At 35.0% G+C, this 21683-nt stretch overlaps 1 protein-coding gene across 3 annotated transcripts in view; it reads left to right on the top strand.

Annotated features, from left to right (window-relative positions):
- LOC134533664 (CCR4-NOT transcription complex subunit 1) overlaps positions 1-21683 on the top strand; it is a 238302-nt gene that overhangs the window by 176872 nt on the left and 39747 nt on the right. For all 3 annotated transcript variants that reach the window (XM_063371211.1, XM_063371210.1, XM_063371209.1), the window contains exons 31-33: positions 5695-5970; positions 10100-10211; positions 15989-16120. In XM_063371211.1, the coding sequence (XP_063227281.1) occupies positions 5695-5970; positions 10100-10211; positions 15989-16120 (520 nt within the window). The remainder of the gene's footprint in view (positions 1-5694; positions 5971-10099; positions 10212-15988; positions 16121-21683) is intronic.

The raw sequence follows: 21683 nt of genomic DNA, 5'->3' as shown, positions 1-21683 counted from the left end.
CATACTTATTGGAGAACGTCCCAAATGCGGAAAATTTATAGTTCAAACATGTTCAAATACATCTACTACAGAACTAAACTGGTAATACACTCTATTACCGCGCAACACTATTGTTGGTGCTGGTAATATGGAAACAATTTGTTCAAAATTCACATGTGAAACATCATTTTCATCTAGTTTAAACACTTGTTTGGTACCTTGTAACTTGCACTCTCGCATAAATGTCACACTCACTTCACCATCATCGTCCATAGTATCTTGCGTTACAGCTACATAACGATATGGCACATGATATTTCTTTCTCCCCATGCTGCTGGCTCCTTTTACTTCAACTAGTATGTAAGTTCCACTTATAATGTTAATAGCACAGAAGTCTTTTGTCTGGTCTCTGTCCGTTTCAATTTCATCATCTGTGTAAACATCCGTGTACTGTATTTTGTTCACTGAGTTTTTCAAATCACTCATACCAGAATAACCAGGCTCATCCTCAGAAGAACTATTTTTGTCATCTTTTAAGTAGCTTAGCGTTCCCATGTCATATTTAACACATTCGTCCATGAAGGAACTAAGCTTCCGAAAAAGCAGTACACTATAGTGGCATTCATTTTTTACTTGATGCACTTGCATTGTCCCAGGGGAAAGTTGAATTTGTGTTTGGTCAATTTTAGCAGAGAACTCTTCAATTGACATCTCGGTTACTTCAAAGATTCTTACTGCTTTCACATTTTCTATAATTCCTTTAACAAAACACTCCAAATTTGCGACATCTTTCCCCTCAGCAACAAGTCTATCTGCTGTTCTTTTGCATACCCCACCTATGCCATCTGGTGCACCTTTTCCATGACCAGACTCTAAATAATTACAAGTGAAATGTTTGAGATTTGGGTATATATCTTGTAGTTTAGTAGCTAAAGTATAAAACATGGTTTTATTTCTGTACTGTGTGGAAGGGCTGTCACTGACAAAGTGTAGTGTGTCAGCACCACAGGTATCTTCAATGTGAGCTAATACCGGCTGTAAGTGAGCCCAGATAGCAGGCACATCATGGCACAATGATTCAGACAGTACAGAAACTTTCACTTTTCACTGTATCATTTACTTTACTATAAACTACCACAGTATGTAATGTAATTTGTTGGCGTGATCCCCCAAAGTGAAATGACTTTGTCTCTTCAGCATATTTAAAGCTGTAGTTCTCACTAAAATCCATATGGATCACTACTTCATTTTCTTTCATATTTTTTTTTCAATGCTGTGATTGCTTTGTACTGGTGAAGCTTCCTTCCCTGATGTTGAAGGTATTTACCAATACTTGCTTCAAACTCCTGTATCAAATCTTCTACCTTGCCGACTTACTTTTCTTTGGCTTTTTTTGTTACAGTTTTTTGATTTTCTGATTTCTTGTCAACAAATGTTTCCCTTTTACTAATCCACTTGTACCAGTATGTTAACATAGATATATCTTTACCGGCATAGCTCATTTGAAAGGACTTGCAACTATCGCATATACGCAGAAGGCAATCCTGTGTTTTCTCTTCACAGCATAAATCTTTCACAACAGCTTCAAGTGAAGTTATAATTTCAAGTCGTTTAAGAGCTAAAACGAGGAGTTCCATGTTGGCACAGGTTACACACAAGCATGTGTCACGTTCTGAAGCATTCATTTTCTTAATCCAGAATGGTTTTCTCCTACAGAAAAATTCATAGCTAACTGGTAGTTGAGGAAAGGTTTTCAAATATGCCTGATGTAAATTCTTCAAAGTATTGCAAAGATATCTCTTTTGTTTCGTGACTTTGTGTCTTGTAACATAGTCTTCGTCCTGAACAAATGCGCCAGTTGATGTCCAACTACAAAAAAATTTTAATTTCATGACTTGCTTGATTCATTTTTGTACAGCTCGATTTCCTTTTGTACTCCAGAATTGAAATTCCTTGTGCTTGAGAAATTCCACGACCACATTTCAGCACATGCTTGCAGTAATTAAGAAGATGATACTTCTTAATAATTTTGCCTGATAACACTTTTTTAAAAACCTGCTTTTCTTTTTCAGATTTCAAGGTTTTGTAATTCTCCCGCATTTGTTCTGCTGCAACTTCTGCAAAGAGAAGTTTCTTCATTATTTTTGATTTGTCCTTTTCTTGCAACATCTGTTTTGCTCGTGTGTTGGGTGTGGGAGGGACATTTTCTTCATATTTACGTTTAAATCTTTGAAACTTTTTTTTGTATTTTTCTGCTTTCTTTTGCAGTATCTGTATCATTTTGTTCTTCTTTTCTAGTTCCCTACTTCGTCTCTTTCTGTTTCTCGCTGCTCGCTTCTTTCCTAATACTATTGGACGTGCCTGCGGGCTAGCGTTTTTTTCAGTTTGAGGTGACGCCTTTTCAATGAGAGTGTTTTCTTCTTCTATATTTTTTTTCTTCTGTCTATAACGCTTAGAATTTAACTTCCATTGCTTGCGCTTTTTCTGCTGTTTACGTGGAGACATTTCTTGTATAGGTTTTACAGTTTTACTTTGTTTTTTCTTGAGATATGGAATTCTTTCTTTTTCTTTGAGTTTTTGCCTTCCTACAGGATCTTGCTTGAGTTGCTCATATCGTCTCCTTTCTGCTTCTCTCTTTTTCTTCAATTTCTCCTCACGTACTGTAATTTTAGTTTCTTTGACCTTAATGATTAATACACCTGTAACAATAGAGTAAATTGTTACTTATCTTAGTAATTGCACATGTATCAGACAAAGGATCATTATATCATTAAACATTCCCGGACGTACATTACAACTCTGAAATATTTTAAGATTCTCACTGTATTATTTAGTCAACAAATATTTTAAAAATTATTTGCTTTTTTGAATCTTCAATATATTTTTACATAATTAAATACTTAATTGTCAGATTCCTTCCTTTCGTGAACAATACATAATATTGATCTGGTTCAGCAGGAGTAAGAAAAGTTCTGTTGTTCAAATCTGTTTCTATGCTGACAATAAACTATTATTTAAAAAAATCAGGGTTAGAGACTTTTAGTACAATTAACAATGACTTTAAGTAAAATTATTCTATAAAAGTCATTCCTCTGGAACGTAGCTCATTCCTCTGTCATTTATAAGCCAGAGGAATGACTCCAGAGGAATGATGAAAGTTGAGGTTATGTATTAAAAATGCATGTGTCAGTCTGTCAAAAACTATTTAAGTCCACATAGTGGAAAAACAGTTCCTTTAAAAGATTGTCCTAAGCAGCTAATATACATTTAAAGTGAATATAACAACAAAATTTCACTTACCAGAGGAATGATGCTATGAAGTGTGACATCCATAAATTCTAGCCATCTCGTGAAAACAAATCCCACAACATATAAAATGGAGGGAAACTGTTTGTAGCACAGTGTTGCATTTGACAAGAACAAAATTTCCCTTCAGCAAATCTGTGTTGTAAGCAACCATTTAATTCAATAGTTTATTGAACAGAGGAATTAGTAAGTAATACAGAGGACACAATTGAATATAACTTTAAACTAAATGTTGTAATTTTTAAGGATAATTTTTTTGTTTATCATGTCTCATAAAATGACTTTTTAATGAACACTGTAACACAATAATTAGAATTTTGATTTAAGTGTACAATCAGAATATTTTCTCATGACACATGTAGACAGGGACAACCCAGAGGAATGAATTATTAGAACAAAACCTTAATATTTCATTTATCAAAACAAAGTTAGGAGAAAAAATCATATTTTAAATAGTAGCATGTTACCATAGTTAATTAAACTTATTAAAATAAGTTTTGTGAATTAACTTGATTTTTTTTAAAACTGTTGGGACACCATTTTCACCAATTTCCAGACATCAACCCATATCTCTTTTACAAAATAACTTTCACGTTCCTACAAAAAAAAAGTAGAAACAAATCCATATGACACAAACATAGCACAAGCGATCAAACAAGTGGAAACACTCCATGCTAATTACGAGTGCTGTTAATTCACGTTTTGGCCACATCGCTACAGCCCCTGCGACCTTGATAAAATGGTCTTGGCGCTTCATTTGAAAACATTCTTCCAGCGGCGTGATAAGAGTTGGCAATTATAATACACATTTGGTTAAAATCATTGCATTATTTTCGGGTTAGTGTAGTAAATATAATAAAATATATTATGAATATAAAATAAATATCTTAATGCAGTCAAAACATTGTAAAATTTACAATGATATTAGTTTAAATTATAGCATAAATGTAACAGTACACAATCAGAATTTTGTAGCTATGGTTTGCAAAAATGCCTCTTTTATGTCGCAGAGTAAACTTTAAAATAGAGGTAAAGAAAATTGGCCAAAATTGTTATTGGCCTGCCAGATGTTTTACAATCACTATTCCTTTGCTACTGTTTTGTTAGTGCTGGTGTACTTGCATGGTGTCCAAAGATACAAAATATGCATATTCTTTTTTTTTTCAACATTTATTGATGTCCAGCTATTAGAACAAAGAAATAAAGTAATGTAGATACAGACAAGTTTGTGTGGCTGACAGGTGGTGTCACTGCTCCGCTCCAAATTTCATTAATTTTAATGTAGTTACCCTCTTTTATCGCATAATTGTCATACGTGCATAATTGTCGCACCAATATTTTAGGTCATCAAAATTTGAATAAAAAATACTCTCGCGTAAACTTCGCATGATGTTTTTGGTCTGCTATTAGATTCCGAGCGCTTTTATTTAAAGTAGAAATCTAATATTTATTCAGACATTAACACTTATTTATGTAATTAACGGAAATACGAAGTTTTCTGATGTGTAAATTTTCTTTTAAAGATGTTTTTAGACTTTATAAAATTTATTTGTTCGTTTGCGTAGCCGCGGTGTATCACTTATAAAAATGTAGCGAGCGCTGGTTGGCATCATTCATGTATGGTTATGTTGCTTCACGTAGTTGAATATAGATACCTCGCCAATTGCATGCAACGCACGTGCTCTGTCGAGTCCATAGTTAACTACATTTGATGGCCCGCACTCTTTCGTGGTGTGTACTACGATGATAGTTATGTGTTAGATCAGGCTCGCATTTGCATTCACATTTTGTTTTTCTATTTAAAGTTGAAGAAATTTTTTTGTTGCATGACTTATTAATTTAAATTTTTTGACGTGCTCTTGTATACTCTACTTTTTAAATAAAAATACTTTTATTGAAACGATTTTGGTTTTATGAATAACTTTACCTAACAAGAAAAAATTTTTTTCTCATAAAAATCGCACCCCTACTTTTCAAACTTGGATTTAGTATAAAATGTGCGACAATTATGCAATAAAACACTGAAATTTTTGGTTTTCAGCTTATTTGTATTGTTTTAACATTGATACACTGTAGATAATACGTATGTAAACCTTTTTTTTTTCCTGTGAGCATATTTAAACAAGGGACTTGTTTCCTGCATCACTACAAGTTTAATCTGAGAGCCTGGTTTTTTGGGCTGGTTTGTGCACTAATATTTATGGTCACCACTTTCACATACTGTTATATTTTCACTTGATCATAACTGCCTTTTAAAAAAATTCATAAAATTTGTTAACAGTATCTTTTTTTCCCTCAAATAGCAAACTAGGCAGTGTGCAGAGTCTGCGCCCAAACACACCTGTATAGTTATGTTGCGATACTGTCGGCCGGTGGGTGAGGTGGTTGAGGGTATCGTGACGGCGGCAGGTGCCTAATGGAGAGCCGGGACGAGCTGCGCTACAACCTGGACGTGGTGGACTGCCTGATCCGCTCGCAGCTGGTCAACCTGGCGCAGTACGACGTGCACGTGATGCAGCTCATGGACAACGGGCTCAACTACATGGCCGTGATCTTCGCCATGCAGCTGGTGCAGATCTACCTGCTGGAGGACCGCCACAGCTCCGCCGTGGGCGAGAGCGACCTGTGCAACTGCATCGACATGCTGGTGCGCATCGCCACCCTCAACCCGCGCCCCCCCGACGGGTGAGTTCCCACGGCCGGCCCCTGTGTCTCGGCGCATCGCCGCGTTTCGTTTCACTGGAAACTTTGGTTTGAGACTTGCGCCCATGTTGCACTGTGATGAAACCGTCGCTGTCGACGCATTGTTTGTAATTGGTGGCGACATCACTTTTTTCACGCTGCGTCAGATGTAGGCCACTGGACGGACTCCCATTACCTGAGACGCTCTGTGTTGCTGCGCATTCAGTTTTTTTTCAGCTCGAAGACTTCTTTAATGCATGGCTATAAGTAGAGTCCCGTAAAAATGGTTTTATTTTTCCTTAAATTTCGTTTTGAAAAAATCAAATTTCGGTTTTATTTCGCTGTTTTGGTTTTTCATGTTTACTTTAACTTTTGAGAATGGTTTTATGACCTACAAGTTTTGCTTGGCTAAATAATAGTGGCACGGCGTATACTCGTATACTGCACTCTAAAGTCAACACTATTGGCAAATAAAAATTGTAGGCTTGAAACAGCTCGGCACGGCCCGGTGCCGCCTAGCGCGCTGCCTCGGCACGGCCCGGTGTCGCCTAGCGCGCTGCCTCGGCACGGCCCGGTGTCGCCTAGCGCGCTGCCTCGGCACGGCATGTCTCAACTTAGTATTCTTTTAATATTTCTTGCTGCTGTTCTTTGTCCCGTTGACGCCGTATTCACTTGCTCTGCGGTCGTATTGGATTTGCTGAGAAGTGTAGTTACGGCAGTTAAAGGTCACTGATTTTGCTTATCAATCGGCGTAGTGCCATGTGTTCATGTTTACGAGTAGTAGAGGTGTAAAAGTAACGAAAAAAAGTGTACCCGTATGTATTCGTTACTATAACAATTAGTACTCGTTACTATCGTGTCGCTACGTTACTCGTTACTTCTGATACCGCATAACATGCAATGTTATTTTGCAGCAACGAATCGAGTCGTATTGCGTACGCGTACAGTATGACGTCACGTAAATAATAATAAATAGAATATAAACAATTAACAATATTTGATAATTAACAGTTTTTGTTAACCAAGAAACAATTAAATCTCATTAGAGCGGTTTTATTATATTATCTCTTTTAAGATAAAAACAACAAAAAACGTGAAAATACGCGATAATAAATAACAAAAACATACATATTTCTAATTTGTAAAAAATACTTTCTTATAAACAGTAAAAAACTTGGACGACAAATTTCCATATTATACTTAATAAACAAACATCGTTCTTTGTAACGTAAATTCATCGAATATGCGCGCGCATGCGTAAAACATACGAAAAATGCGAGTAACGAAATCCAGCCGTGTGTAACGTTTCGTTACTCGATACTAGATGGCGCACCCGTTACTCAGTCAGTACCGAATACATACAGTTTGCTACACCTACAGCTCTAACGAGTAGGTTGCCAAGCCAGTCAAACGTAGTTGAAAGCATGAGGTTGTTAACTGTTCAACATGAAAGGAAGAATTAAAATTTTATATTTCTCTACAAGATTAATGTGTAAATACAGCGGGTTGAAAATCATGGCAGCTATATTGTGTTGAAAACATCGCCGGTATTTTTTATTAACTTTGTGTTGATGCTCAGGTACATTTTTCTCTTTTTAATTAGTTTATGATTGCAATTACTGCTTTCGTTTCAAATTGTAATGATTACGTGACGGGAATACTGTAAATCATTATTTACTTTCATTACAAAGCGGCCATGTTGAAACTTAGAAAAATGGCGATGTGCCGTCAACGTCGTGTTTACTTGTTTTTCGCGATGTCTTGCATGGGTGGTCTAATTCATTATTATCAGTTTTATTTCTCGATGCTGTGCGATTTCGGTGTTTTGTCGCGAATTAAGGTAAATTGCGGTGTTATTTCGCGATATCGCGATTCGCGAAATTTCCGTGTCTCTAGCTATAAGTTAGCTCACTTTTATTATTGACTATCAAAACTTTTTCTGTTTAAAATGAGTTCTTGTTTTATCTCCGCCGTTTCAGAACGCGAGTCGCTAAGCAAACACTTGAGTAGCGCGTTTTCATTTTGAAGATCATCAACCTTGTTGCAAAGAAGTTCAACCTTTTTAATTAAAACTTCAAGTTTATGAGCATCAGGCTTCATAATTTCCATCTTGATAATCTCAAACGTGGGCTGTTCATTAGTCGCACTTGTACTGGATCCTGATTTCTTGGTCGGCGATCGAAACATTTCCATGCGGACGACCTGCACTGACTTTAAAGAGAGAGGTTCATTATGGGGCAGGAAACCCCGGAAATCAGATTGATCTAAGTTAGAAGAATTAATATTTGATACACCAACAGATGTTGATATACCAAAATAGATCAAGATAACCTACGATGTATGAGGAGCGCGCGCGCATACGTCCGTCGGCTACAAACTGCTGGCCGCAACATAAATGTGAGCTATCTTCAACATTATATAATCAGAGCTGCCAACCATTACGGATTTTCCGTAATTATTACGGATTTAACACCGAATTACGGAATTACGGATCATCGCTGGTTTATTACGAAAATGAGGCTTTGTGCTGCATGGTAATGGAGAAAATTCCGTTTCTTTTGTGCGTGTTTCGTGAACGCAGTTTGAATACATCGCTTGGTTGCGCAAATAACGGAACTAGTAACTGTGCTCATGTATTGTCGAAATAAGTGGATTAATTCTCGTGTTTTGAAATTATAATGGTATGGTATTACGTCCGTTGTACGATACAACTAGTACGTATTCTCGGACTTTTTGTTTGAAGGCTACTTACATCACGATAATTTTTGTACGGTACTTTGGCTAACCTTTGTTGTTTTAATTTATTTCTTGAAAGCCATTTTTTTCATCAGAGTGATTTGTTGTGTCTACAGATGTGAAATTTTTTTATGTTTTTGGATAGTGTTGTGTTCTTCAGTGCCGGTTGTAGAAATGAAGCGTGTGACAGAACAATGTGTATCTGGGGGGGGGAAACACGCAATTCTTCAGAACTTTCGACTTAAATATTCAAAAGAATGGCCATGCTTGTCGTCTTAAAATGTTTGGAACGCCATGCGTTTTGTAATGTATGCACGTGTGACTTTTCGATTGCACAGGGTGGAAGGGATGACTGTAGACGACATATTGAATCAAAGAAAAATGTGAGTCATTTTATAACGATGATGAGCAATAAATCTATATCGTCCTTTTTTCGCTACAGTTGAAGAAACGAAAGTAACGAACGCTGAGTTATTGTTTACAAGTCCTTGTGTTTGTGTTCTGTTGTTTGTTTACATGACAGTTCTTATCCAACCAGGATAAAAGAGAAGCAAATAAAAAGAGTTTTTCTAAAGTTTAACTTTGAATACTTTGAATTGAAGATTCAAAATTTCCAGTAAAATTGGCATTTCTTACATATTCAGATGGTATTGTTCAAAAAGTTTTTTTTTTTTTCGATTCATTAATTTCCATTATATTCATATACATAGGCCTATATTTTTCATTTTTTTTTTTTGCATATTAATGTCCTTGTTTTATCTTGTGAGTGTGTCATAATGCCTCAGGAAAAATTGATCGTGCATGATTTACGCGTGCTTTTTTCATATAATTGTCATTACTGATGGGTGTGATTTGAGGTTGGCAGACCTGTATAATAATAATAATTATTATTATTATTATTATTATTACCGTTTTGTACAGGTGATTAGATTTCATGTGTTCACTAAAATTTTCCTTTCCCAGTAAATATGCTGTAAGTAAACTGTAATTTCACGTAGAATTTACTATTTTATATTTTACAAACATAACTCTTTAACCCTCAAAAATCATTCATGTTTCATTACTTGCAATTTTAAGAAGCCTTAATAAGTTTGATTCATTTTTGAGAACCTTCTTTACAGGGTTATACTGTATGTTTTTTTTATTATTTTTTTTTAATTTTTTTCTTATGCCATTTCCACGCTTATCATGTATGTTCAAATTTTCTTCTCTCACTCCTCTCTAGTTTCAAACCAGTCATAAATATATTATCTCTCACTTTCTTTGTCTCTATAGCCAGAGATGGTGTTGGTAAGTAAAGAGAAGGGACAAGTGTAAAGGGACCTGGTTGAGACAGGCGTGGTGACCAGCAGAGGCAGGATGGTTGAGTGAGTGAAGGGTGCCTGTTTCACTGCAGGTTGACGAACCTGATTGACCGGCTGAAGGCGAATCACGATCCTGCGATCCTGGTGGACCGGGCCCAGGGCGGGCCCACAGCCCACATCCACTCCAGCATCCTGCAAGTGCGGGTGAGCATCTCGTGCACTTCTTCCCTCCCTCTGATTCACTCCAGGATATCAGTGACTACCATTTTGGTCAAGATTTTGCTCATGTTAAAATTATTTTACAGTACAAATATTTTATATAAATACATTTGAAGTGGATTTCAATTATGTCGAATAACATTTTGAGATTGAACAGCCTAAAATTAAATTCGACAAAATCTCGTACCACATTGTTTACATAATAGATAGAGGCACAATTATATGGTAATGCGTGATAAAACGAAATAACACCGAAAACCGCTTGAAAACACGAAATAAAATGAAATTGTGCGACATCCGCGATATGTCACGAAATTTCGTCTATCCTGATTATTTACGTTTTTTTTTCCATTCTGTAAGGACACAATCAAATATTTCTGACAGTAACTAGCAGCCATATATATTATATGCGACGATGATTCATTATAGATTTTTAAATGATGTCTCGAAATTAACGTAATATTTTCTTTAAACGGTAATCTTGTGTACCATAATAATTAAAGATTTTGATAACTATGATACAATGGCCGCCGTTCACTTTCTGTAAATACAAAAATAACAAACGTCCAAAATATGTTTTTCTAAGATTACCTTTTTAATCATTAAAATATTACACACTAAAGCGCATTGCTTTTACTGTTTATTTAAAATTAGTGGTGCACCGATGCGGATACCGATGAATCGTAATCGGCGATTATGGGTACTTACCGATTAATCGTAATCGGCGATTATCTTAACGATTACTTTGCCGATTATTCACGTCCCGGCGTAATTAAGTAGGTTTTTACCGTGTAATATTTTGTTACACATTTTAGGATGAAATACGGTAATATTTGTATATATTACAAAATTCATCTAACTCCGTCATATCATAAATAAAGATATTTCGTTAAGTTTATAAATCTCATTGCCTCGAACAATAAAAAAAGACATTTTTCCTACACGTTTATTTACGTTTCGTCTTTTGTTTAGTGGCCTTGTACATTACCTATAGCCAGAGACGTAAAATAGATGGCACGCAATCAAAATATCACAAACAGTTGCAGTGGATTCTATGACAATCGATCTTTTCAAGTCGTAGTAGCGGTTTAAAATCGTGGTCCCGATACCTTCTACAGTTTATCACTGCGTTTTACAAACTCGTTATGGGCGTCTTTGGTAACATTATCCGTTTGTTATTTGTATGATGTGAAAAGTGAAAAAGTATTTATAATTTTATATATTCAGTCAACATAAATAAAATCACATGTGCTAGAATTGGTTTTTAGTCATTTTTATATAATTATAGTGAGATGGCGAGTAGGGAGGAAAAAAGTGACGTGTGGAAACATTTTTCTATAAACTCAAGTGAACAAAATAAAGCAGCATGTTTACATGTTAAACGGTCAATAATAATGCTAGTTTTCCGCAACAAAAACTTACCCATTGTAAATTACAATTATTAGACTGTAGTTCCAGTTGTTTACAATAACAAATATAAATAGAAGTTAATTTAATTTACACTTTGCAATGACTTAATAGTGTATTTTGTATATTTTTATACTGTTATTATAACTGTATTCTCGATTTTACCTAATCTTGTTATTAAATTTTTGTGTGCATTATTACAATTAAAAAAATTTCTTCATTTTAATCGGTAACTGAATCGGTATCTGCCGATTATTGCTCTCATAATCGGTAATCGAATCGGTAATCGGTAAAGTCATATCGGTGCACCACTATTTAAAATAAAGTACTTAGGGTACGAAAATAAAATTAACCCTGCTTAACGTAACGATTGTAAATAATAAATAGTACATCATTATGTCGGTATTAATTTTCACGTACGTATGTTGGTATTCGGTATGCGTTTGTATTCGCATCTATTCTCCATTGTTTTGATCTTTCCAGCACGGCAAGTTTTTGCTTATTAACAGGTTAAATTCTTCCTATGTGATTAAAAATTTTTGATAATGCCTAAAACGAAGGTTTCTGCCAGTGACCGATCGAAAGAATTTTCCAGCGAAGGATTTTATTTCAGTGATAAAATTTTAATGTGCAAATTCAGTAACTGCAGGCTAGACTACGAGAGACGCGATACGCTTGTGAAACATGTCGCAAGTGAGAAACATAAGCGTTTGAGGCAAAACTCGTCTGTTAAACGACATCCTTGTCTAAGAGTCTTTAATGCCATTAATTTGCTGTTCAACCCAAGAAATGTGAGTAGGGTTAGCATAGAAGATGCAAACCTACAGAAGTCTCTGCATAACTTGCCTTCTGTTTCCCATCTTCCCATTGATACATTCATACATGGCTATGTTGCTTTCAAAAAAATAATTGAGGATGAACTTTCATTGCCAGAAACAAACCAAATTGATGTTGCAAAGGTACTTTGCTCCCTTAAAGGGGACTACAGTGAATTTGCTCAAGCCAGTTTAAGGGTAATCTGGTTCCCAACATCAAATGTTGATGCAGAACGTTCATTTTCCAGGTAATCACTGGTAGTTAGTGACAGAAGACGTCTCACTCCAGAAAATGCGGAAAATTTATTTATGGTAGCATTTAAATAAAACCGTCTTAATAGTAACTTTGGAAGTGCTTAATTGTGTAATTTTGTAGTGTATGTGATTGTAATTAAGTCGTGAAATTTTTAGTAGTTATTTAAAAGTTTGAATTTATGAATTTTGCAAATGAACTTAATCATCTATGAATTTGCAAATGAACTTAATTGTAATTAAATCATGAGGTTTTATTATTTATTAATATTTGTTTTAATAAATTTGCATGTCGTACAGAAAAGCAAGAAAATTTTGCCGTGGGTATTTTGAGCAAAAAAATAAAACCATATAACACCGAAATCTTTATTTCTTTACAACGAAATTTGTCTTAAAATAACACCACAAAATCTTGACTCTAATAATAGAGCTTGGACATAAGATTCCTATGTAGGCGCAAACAACATTTTATGAGTTACAAACTTATAATGTTATTAATATATGTGATGTATATCAATTCTAATATGATTTAAAAAAGAATAACCTTAACGTTTCCTATTATTCAAAAATTATTTAACCTGTTACTGTAATTCCCGATTGTTGTTTACTACATGTGTGTCTGCCATGATTTTCCACTAGCGCATTATAGTAGGCACAAGGTAAACTGGCCCTGTTGACATGTGGGATGGCATAAGATAAACATTGGCGAACACATAGTTGTCATCAGAGAGAAATACGCAATGAAGGAAGCAAATAGCTATTAAGGAAAGAGAAAAATATTGTTTGTTGATTTTTCACATTAAAATTCATTCCATTCTATTTAATGCTACACAAGTGCTATTTCCATTGTGTGATGTCACAACCTTGACTTACTTCCACAGTCAAGGCTGACAAAAATTCCCCACATGCACACCACCAAGAGGGTCAATCATACAGCTGCCTGAAACAAGCTGTCTACTCGCCTCCCTGTAGCCTGAGTTCCCCCCCCCCCGTATCATGCAATGTGAGATTCGATAAATTTGTCCAATACGTCATCATCATCATCGTAATCTTATAGAATAGCATCTAATGGTTAGTGAAAATAGAAAACAAACAGTTAAACTTTAATCTAACTTTTTGCAGTTTATTAAATTCATACAATCGTGAAACTGACCATGGCTGTTGTTAGATACTTTAACGTTCCTCATCATGCACATGTTAAACCTCTAAAGTCAGTATCCTTCATAACAGTCATTTAAATATATATAATTTTACCTATGAATATTCATAAAAATATTGCAACTAAAGTACTTGCCTCATAATAGCACAATAAAGTAAGCAAATCTTACATTAATACTAATACATGATGTAATAAACTGCTAATTTCATTACCAAGCTAAATAATAATAATAATAATAATAATAATAATAATAATAATAATAATAATAATCTAACACACTATCTAAAATTCTACAATTTTAATGGAACCTTCCTACATCAAAGTTCATAAGGCCTTTTCTTTTCATGAATTTCAAGTTCAATTATGAGCGTGCTTGCCCAACTATCTTTTTCATACACCTTCCTAGGCTTTAATTACGCGTAATTCGTAATAGTTACATTAATTTTTAGACTTGAAATTTACCGTTTGTGCACACAGTATTTTCATAAACACGAAACCAACACTGACTGCACATTTAACTGTTTCCAATTTGTCACAGTTTGTAAAGGCAGAAAACTTAATTTACTATAACCACTCAAACTTTTTTCTTTTGCAAGTTGAAAGACAACTTATTCATAACTGTTCGTTAGCAACACAAACATCTGTAGCAAAATTCGGGAAAACCAATCTATAGATGTTAAATCTCGTAGCTGTCCCACTCAAAGCAACTGCATGCTTCATCACGCTGAAATCCGGCCTTCCGAATTTTCGTATTTTCCGTTCCCAATGACTTAAATCTATTTATGAGTCTTCAACTTTACTTTACTCCACGACACTGTTGTCCAGAAGTGTCCCTCATAATTCCTGGTGTGAGTTCCTCTCCGTCCTCGTCCGCCGCAGGCAGCTGGGACCTCCGCCCTCGTACCCGCACTGCAGCACACTGTCGCTGCTCGTTTGTTCTTGTATGTCTTCGGGCACACTCGGGAATATTTAGCAAGCGTGCCGGGCAAGCGCAAATTACAGCAAGAAAAATAACAGAAAATTATTTAAAAACTTGCAAAAAAAAATACTTTAAACAGACTATAAAATTAACAGAAATTAAAATTAGCGTTACTAAAATTATTAAATAGTAATTAAAAACAACTGCAAAAACATGTTTAAATTCTGATTGTCAACCTAAGGAAAAAGTTACCAGGCTTTATCCAATTTTTGAATGCGCTACTTCAAATCGTGCTGTAATTTATTGACATCATTAATTCAAACCCACACAAATTTAACATTTTTCTTTCGAAGGGCAGGTGTATATATTAATGTGACTTTCAGACACTATGTTTATACTTGTTCTTTCGAAGGGCGGGTGTATATATTAATGTAGCATTGAGACACTATGTTTATACTTGCCAACTTTTAAGGTTTTTCCATAATTTGTACAGAAAATATTCTACATTACGGTTGTGCAGAAGTTTTAAATATTTAAAGCTTTTCAAACTTCACAATTTATTTCAACCATTTTTCCTGGTAGTGAAAATGTTTTTATTGATTGTGTTTCGATCTTTTATACTATGACAGCTCATCTTGACATGTTATGTACGTAAACAAGAAAAGGTAAAAAGATTTGAACGGAACTAAATATAGCTGACCATCTGGAAACCGCCGAAAGGGAAAGTTAGTCTAGTTCCATGGTGAAAACAGCAGCATGTGCTGTTAGGTTGTATTTTTCTGTACATGTTCAGAAATTAGTTGTGCGTGAAGATATTTAGTCAGGTTGTTTGTGCCATCATAATGTCCACAAACAATGAAAAAAAACAGTATTGATAGGTGTTTAGGTCAGCGTATTCGGAACTGTTTCCATGTATCATCAAAAGTGAAAAAGACTGCTTTATATTGACATGGCCCGGGGCCTAAGTGGGGGTTTGCGTTATTGAATGTCCTCAGATTATTGTAAGGGCGCCACCGTGCAAGGGAAACAGACCCGTGAGAGACACTCGTCAGGGCCGTGACGTCGCCCATGCGAGACGTGAATGTAATTCCCCCTAAAGCCACTCCTAGTACTGCTCCGTGGCATATCGAGCTAGAAAGGCCGCAGGCCCGAACGATGTCAAGATGCTGTTTCTCATGGTGGGAAGAACAGTGTAAGTAATGTGTCGCAGGCCAGCGACTTCGACGACCCACCGGCGCTGGTGGAGAAGACGGACTTCCTGATGCGAGAGTGGGTGAACCTGTACCACAGCCCCTCGGCCGCTCGCGACCAGACCCGCACCTTCAGCATGTTCGTGCAGCAGGTGGGTCCGCTCAGCTCGCAACTCTTACTGCCACTCATTGTATTTTAGTCAATATTGAAGGTGAGATGTATACACCAAATAAATTTTACTAGGTTTAACACCATGTATTTTGCCTTGTTAAGGAGTGTATTAAATATTTTGTGAAAGGTTGATTATGCCAGGTCACCTACATTATTTGAATATTACAATTACATATTATTTACATATTAAAGATGAATTACTAATTAGCTGACTTAATATTGTATACCTTGCACTTAAGTTTTTATTGTGTTAGTTCCCAGAATCTTAATTTTTTCAGTAATTAAATTACATAACAAACAATTTTATTATCATTCATTGGAGTGTTTTAAAATGGCACTTGAATCATACATTTTTGAGTTAAAATGTAAACTTCACCGAAAGAAAAGTTAACTCCAGTATTATTTTTCTATTTGGTTCCACCATTTTCTGGTCAAAGATTTCTTCCACTTTAAAAAAAAATTACTCATACCTTTTTAAACATCATACCACGTATTTAAAAAAAAATATATTAACTGTATCCAAATTGCTTAGCCGTAATTACAAACAAAAATAAATGTCAGACATTGTGAATAGCCAATCAGTTAAATTAATATACACAAGACGACGCTTTTGGTTTCGCAATGTTTTTTTTTAACAACGATTCACATTGTAGTAGAAAAGAAACTTGGGAGACATTAAAATACAGTAAAACCCTGTTAAGAAGTTTTTCAAGGGACTGGATGCTTAAAACTTCTTATCAGGGAAAACTTCTTAAAAGGGAAAAGTAATTTCCAACGTGAAAATCAATTTTACTCAAATGACATCTGCTGTATTCACACAAAAATACACTTACTATCATTGGCATGCTGGAATAATGGAATAACTAATGAAATTTTGTATCAGTAAATTGAATTATTAAAACTGTATTTAATTTAATAAGCTCATTAAAATTAGTATCATCAAAACACTAGCAAAAAAAAGCATTAACTAACATTTATTGTTTTAAAAAATATACGCAAATAATTCAAAGAAAGTAATAGCTGGTGGTATATGGTTACTTTGTTTTCGCCAAGTGATTTGAATTGGAAAATTGGTGTACTGATGGAACAGCCTCTAGTCCCTGAGAATGCAAGCAGGTGATTAGTCGTGCGGCGTGCGGCACAGGTTTCGAAGATCGTTGGCGTTTCTCATTCGTCAGTTAAGCCACGAATGGGGAAAATGTTCTGCAGGTGGAACAGCCTCTCTGTCCAAACAAACGCAGGCATATGATTCGTCGAAATACACACAAGTAACAGTGTGTGGCGTGCGGCGCAGGTTTCGACGATTGTGCGCGTTTCTCATTCGTCACTCTAAACGGCGCACAGATAGAACAGCATGTGGCGTGCAGCGCAGGATTTTCGACGGTCTTGTTATGTTCAAATCAACTACCATATTGGCCCGAATATAAGGCGACCTGCAGTTTCAGAAGGCCAAACAAATGTAAAAATAATTTTGGTAGAAATTAATGTGAAAATTCATTAGACATACATTTTGTGTTGATAAATCCTTTTTGCATTTATGTATACCGCATTTAACTTTCTGTTTCACTTAAGCTACGTATTACTATTTAGTAGTGTGTTAAACGTAACAAAGTAAACAAAGAATGCAGCTTGCCGAAACAAAACAAGTGGCTAATTGCCATGGTGAAGCATACGGCCATGAATAACTTCGGTGACGTGACCGCGAATATTTGTCCATATTACTCTCTGACAGAGAGTCTGTCCTATGAATTTTAAAGAATAATCTATGATAATTATGTTGTTTGAAAGGTTTTTACATAAATAAAGAGTGGATTACTGTGAAATTATTAAAATAGCTTTTGAAGCAACGTACTAAACGGGTCTTCTTTGTCAAAACATTTATTGATTAGTATAAATCGATTTGACTCTGAATAACTCGAGTGTACTTAGACCCATTCTAATGGATTTATAGAATAAAAGCAAAAGAACGAATCAGTTAATATTAATATGTAGGCGCCAACAACTTCTAAGAAGTTGTAATTATAAGTAAACAATAAAAGTGTGTTAATACGTAGACTTGAATATGAATGACATAATATACGTATCGTGATCGTAAAATAACAGTTATCAATTTTCAGTGACATTCAATTACTACCAACTGATATTCATAATTTGTTTCATACCAGTAAAATAGCATCAACCTCATTGAACCTGTTTTATTGCAAGTCTTCAATCAGTGAATGTTTACTATACAAAATGAATTAATTTTTTTTTATTATCCTGACTACTCAGTAGGTAGAGCTGGGTATGTCGTGGTAAAATTCGCTAGTTTGTTAGATTAGATGACATACAACATTTAAACATTAACTCAAGTTGTCATCGACTTAAGCATTCTGGTATTGGCGAAAGGGGTATTTACTGATTTTACGTGATTTTAACTATTACGGAGTGTTAGTTTTGCAAAACTAGTAAGTTTTACTAGATTACTTTATAAATATATGACCGACCTGTAGGAATAGTTAATTGTACTAGAATTTCGCATTACGGTTTCTGTCTTCTTTATACAGAAACTCAGCAACGAATATTCCGCATCTTCATCCTTGAAACGCCTCTCCGCTGTTCCGTGTCTTCGTCCTGGAAACACCTCTCCGCCTTTCTACGACTTCGTCCAGGGAACGCCTCTTAGCAATTCCTCGTCTTCGTCCAGGAAACGCCTCTCGTTGATTCCAAGTCTTCGTCCTGGGAATGCCTCTCGTTCGTCTTCGTCCTGGGAACGCCTCTTGTTGTTTCCGGATGGTCTCGTACTGTTGATTATTCAGTATGTATCTTTATTCGTCCTGGGAACGCCTCAATATTTCTTCCAATCTTCGTAGCTGTGATTCATATTCTTCATCCTGGGAACGCCTCAATGTTTCTTTATAAACTTCGTATAAATCGTAATTCCTCTTCAGGTCAATAAATATTTCTAAATTATCAATATTATCAATTTCTTCTATTATTTCATGCTATTCTTCAAAGTATTCAAAATGTCTTAATTTCAATTTCTTCAGTAATGTAATTTCACGTCTTGCTTCTACGAAGGTTCCTATATCAATTACCATTTTCGTTTTCTCACTTAAAATTCCAAACAAACTTTTATTTTTCCAGCAATAGTTTTTGTTCTACCATCTTCGACCAATACCAGATTGTTTTACAAACTTTTAGTCATATAATATTAATCATGAAACTTGAAAATACAATCCTCATTGGTTAAACAAAATATCTCATTCCTTGAGCAAAGAAGTTTTACATTAAAAAGATATACAGTAGAACCCGTTTATAGTGAACCCGCCTATAATGAATTCCCGTTTATTGTGAATATCCGTCTCGGTCCCGGCAAAATGATGTGAGGTTATGTATTAATTTATTGGATATAGCGCACAACTTTTGTCAATGTTGATACGTTTTCCCGTGTACCACGAACAAATTTTGCCGACATAATGCACATTTATCTCAAATATTTTCATATAATTGCAAGTATTCTCATAAAACGTCTATTCTGGATCACATTAACGTTTTTCTCCGCAATATGCTACTCGATTGTCCACTGTTCATATTATAAACAAGTCGTAATCGAGTGGCCACGGTAGGCTACGTGTAGCCAGAAATGGTGCTCAGTTTGGTGAAAATAAATAATTTTCCCTGCATAGTTAAAGAATGGGCGAACGCGTGTACATTTAATAAGTTATCAAAATTAAACATAAATTACCGCCACACAAATACGTATGTACATTATAGCAGCAAATTCAATATTTTTACGTCTCATTTTTATCGTTCACGTTTCGGACATTTTGATCGAGTAAGGTTCGTAAGACTACCAGTAGATAGAACTCTGTGGACTAAATTTTTCCATAGAAAGTAAGAAATTTTCGTTCCAGCTTTAGCAACTGCAATACTAAATGATACGTAGTGATCTTTGATGCGCCAGACTCGTTATTTTTCGTTTATTTACTTTTGACGGTAAAAAGAATTTCGTGTTATTAAGCTGCAAATGTGCTTCAATAAGAAATACGTACATAAAAAAGGGTGAAAAACGTGTTAAAAAACGTAAGGCATTATCTGTGCGAGATAAACTGGACATTATTAAAAAGGTAGACTACAACCCCACTGTCCCGCACGTGTTAATATCAAAGGAACTGGGAATTGCAACATCCACATTAAGTACAATATTAAACAAGCTGAACAATCTTCTTTCTCAAGCTGCGAATACGTCACAGAGGATTAAACGCCTGAAAAAAGGAAATTACGCCGATGTCGAAGAACCATTAATAGAAAGTTTGTACATGTGTAGTGTATTAAAAATAATATCTGCATTTGCTCATAAAACTGTTGCTTTGAGTATTTTCATTCGTTCTTTTCTTGGCTTAGGCCTATGTGTAGTAAAGATTATGCTTTTGAGTATGTATTGCCAATATAAAAGTTTTCCCAGATATAAAGTTTCCCTTCTATAGTGAACATATAAACTACTCCCTTCAGATTCATTATAACAGGGTTCTACTGTACCTACAAAATTATTGATTTATGGTTCATAGAGAAATAAAGACATGTACACTGATGTGAAATTATAAAATATGACACATTAATTTTGTTCCTCCATCTTGTTCTATAAAGTTTCCAAGTCCAACCTTTATAGTACCAAATTCCTGTAAATATGGCGTCTTCGTGCGTGTTCGGCAATGTTCGTTTTACAACAAAGAAATATTGTGGAAAGATAGTTGGCAGCCGTGAATTTCCAAACATTACATCCTAAATGTTCTTAACATTTTCTGTTTGTAAACGTAAACAATCGTTTTGAAAATAGCTGTGATATTTTAGTACAAATATTTTCGTTAAAAATCTGAAATTAAATTACCGTGAGTGTTAACACGCGATTGTACACAAAGTAAAAATATGAATTGTGTAATAAAAGGTTGCCATTTTGAGATACTTCAACATTCACATTTTGACTCAAGAACAAATATTTTAGTTTTCATCTTTAAACAATAGTGAATTACTGCAATATTGGGTGGATTTATTGTTTTCCCCGTGTGAGGTAACGATGTTTTAGTTAATATAAAAAATTGTGAACATTATGTTTAACAATGTTTCTACTGTAGCTTTCAGCTTGGAACTAATGTTAGCGGTGCTGACATCTTGGGTGCGAAAATAAGGCGTCTTCCAATTTTCGCATCTCGTTTATGTAAAATTGGCCGCCTTATATTCGGACAAATACGGTATTAAACGTTTGGAAATATGTAAATTTTTAAAATTAACCATAAAAATTGTTCAAAAGCTTAAAGATAAAAGATATTGTTTTATTTTTTTCCCACAAACGCTGAACGTTATATGCAGGAAGCATATATAAAGACAAACGTTATGAAAGGGAAATATTAACATAGGGATGTATGGAAGTGATCAAGGGAATAATTTGTTGAACTTAATAAACGGGAAAACGTGTTACGCGTGAACGTCTTAAGCGAGTTGTACTGTATTTTCTTCTTAAAGTTTGTTGGCTGTGATACAAATCTACGGTGTACTGCTGACAT

Source organism: Bacillus rossius, chromosome 7 (assembly GCF_032445375.1).
Source record: "Bacillus rossius redtenbacheri isolate Brsri chromosome 7, Brsri_v3, whole genome shotgun sequence".
NCBI classification, from domain to species: Eukaryota; Metazoa; Arthropoda; class Insecta; order Phasmatodea; family Bacillidae; genus Bacillus; species Bacillus rossius.
This window is presented reverse-complemented; position numbering and strand designations above follow the sequence as displayed.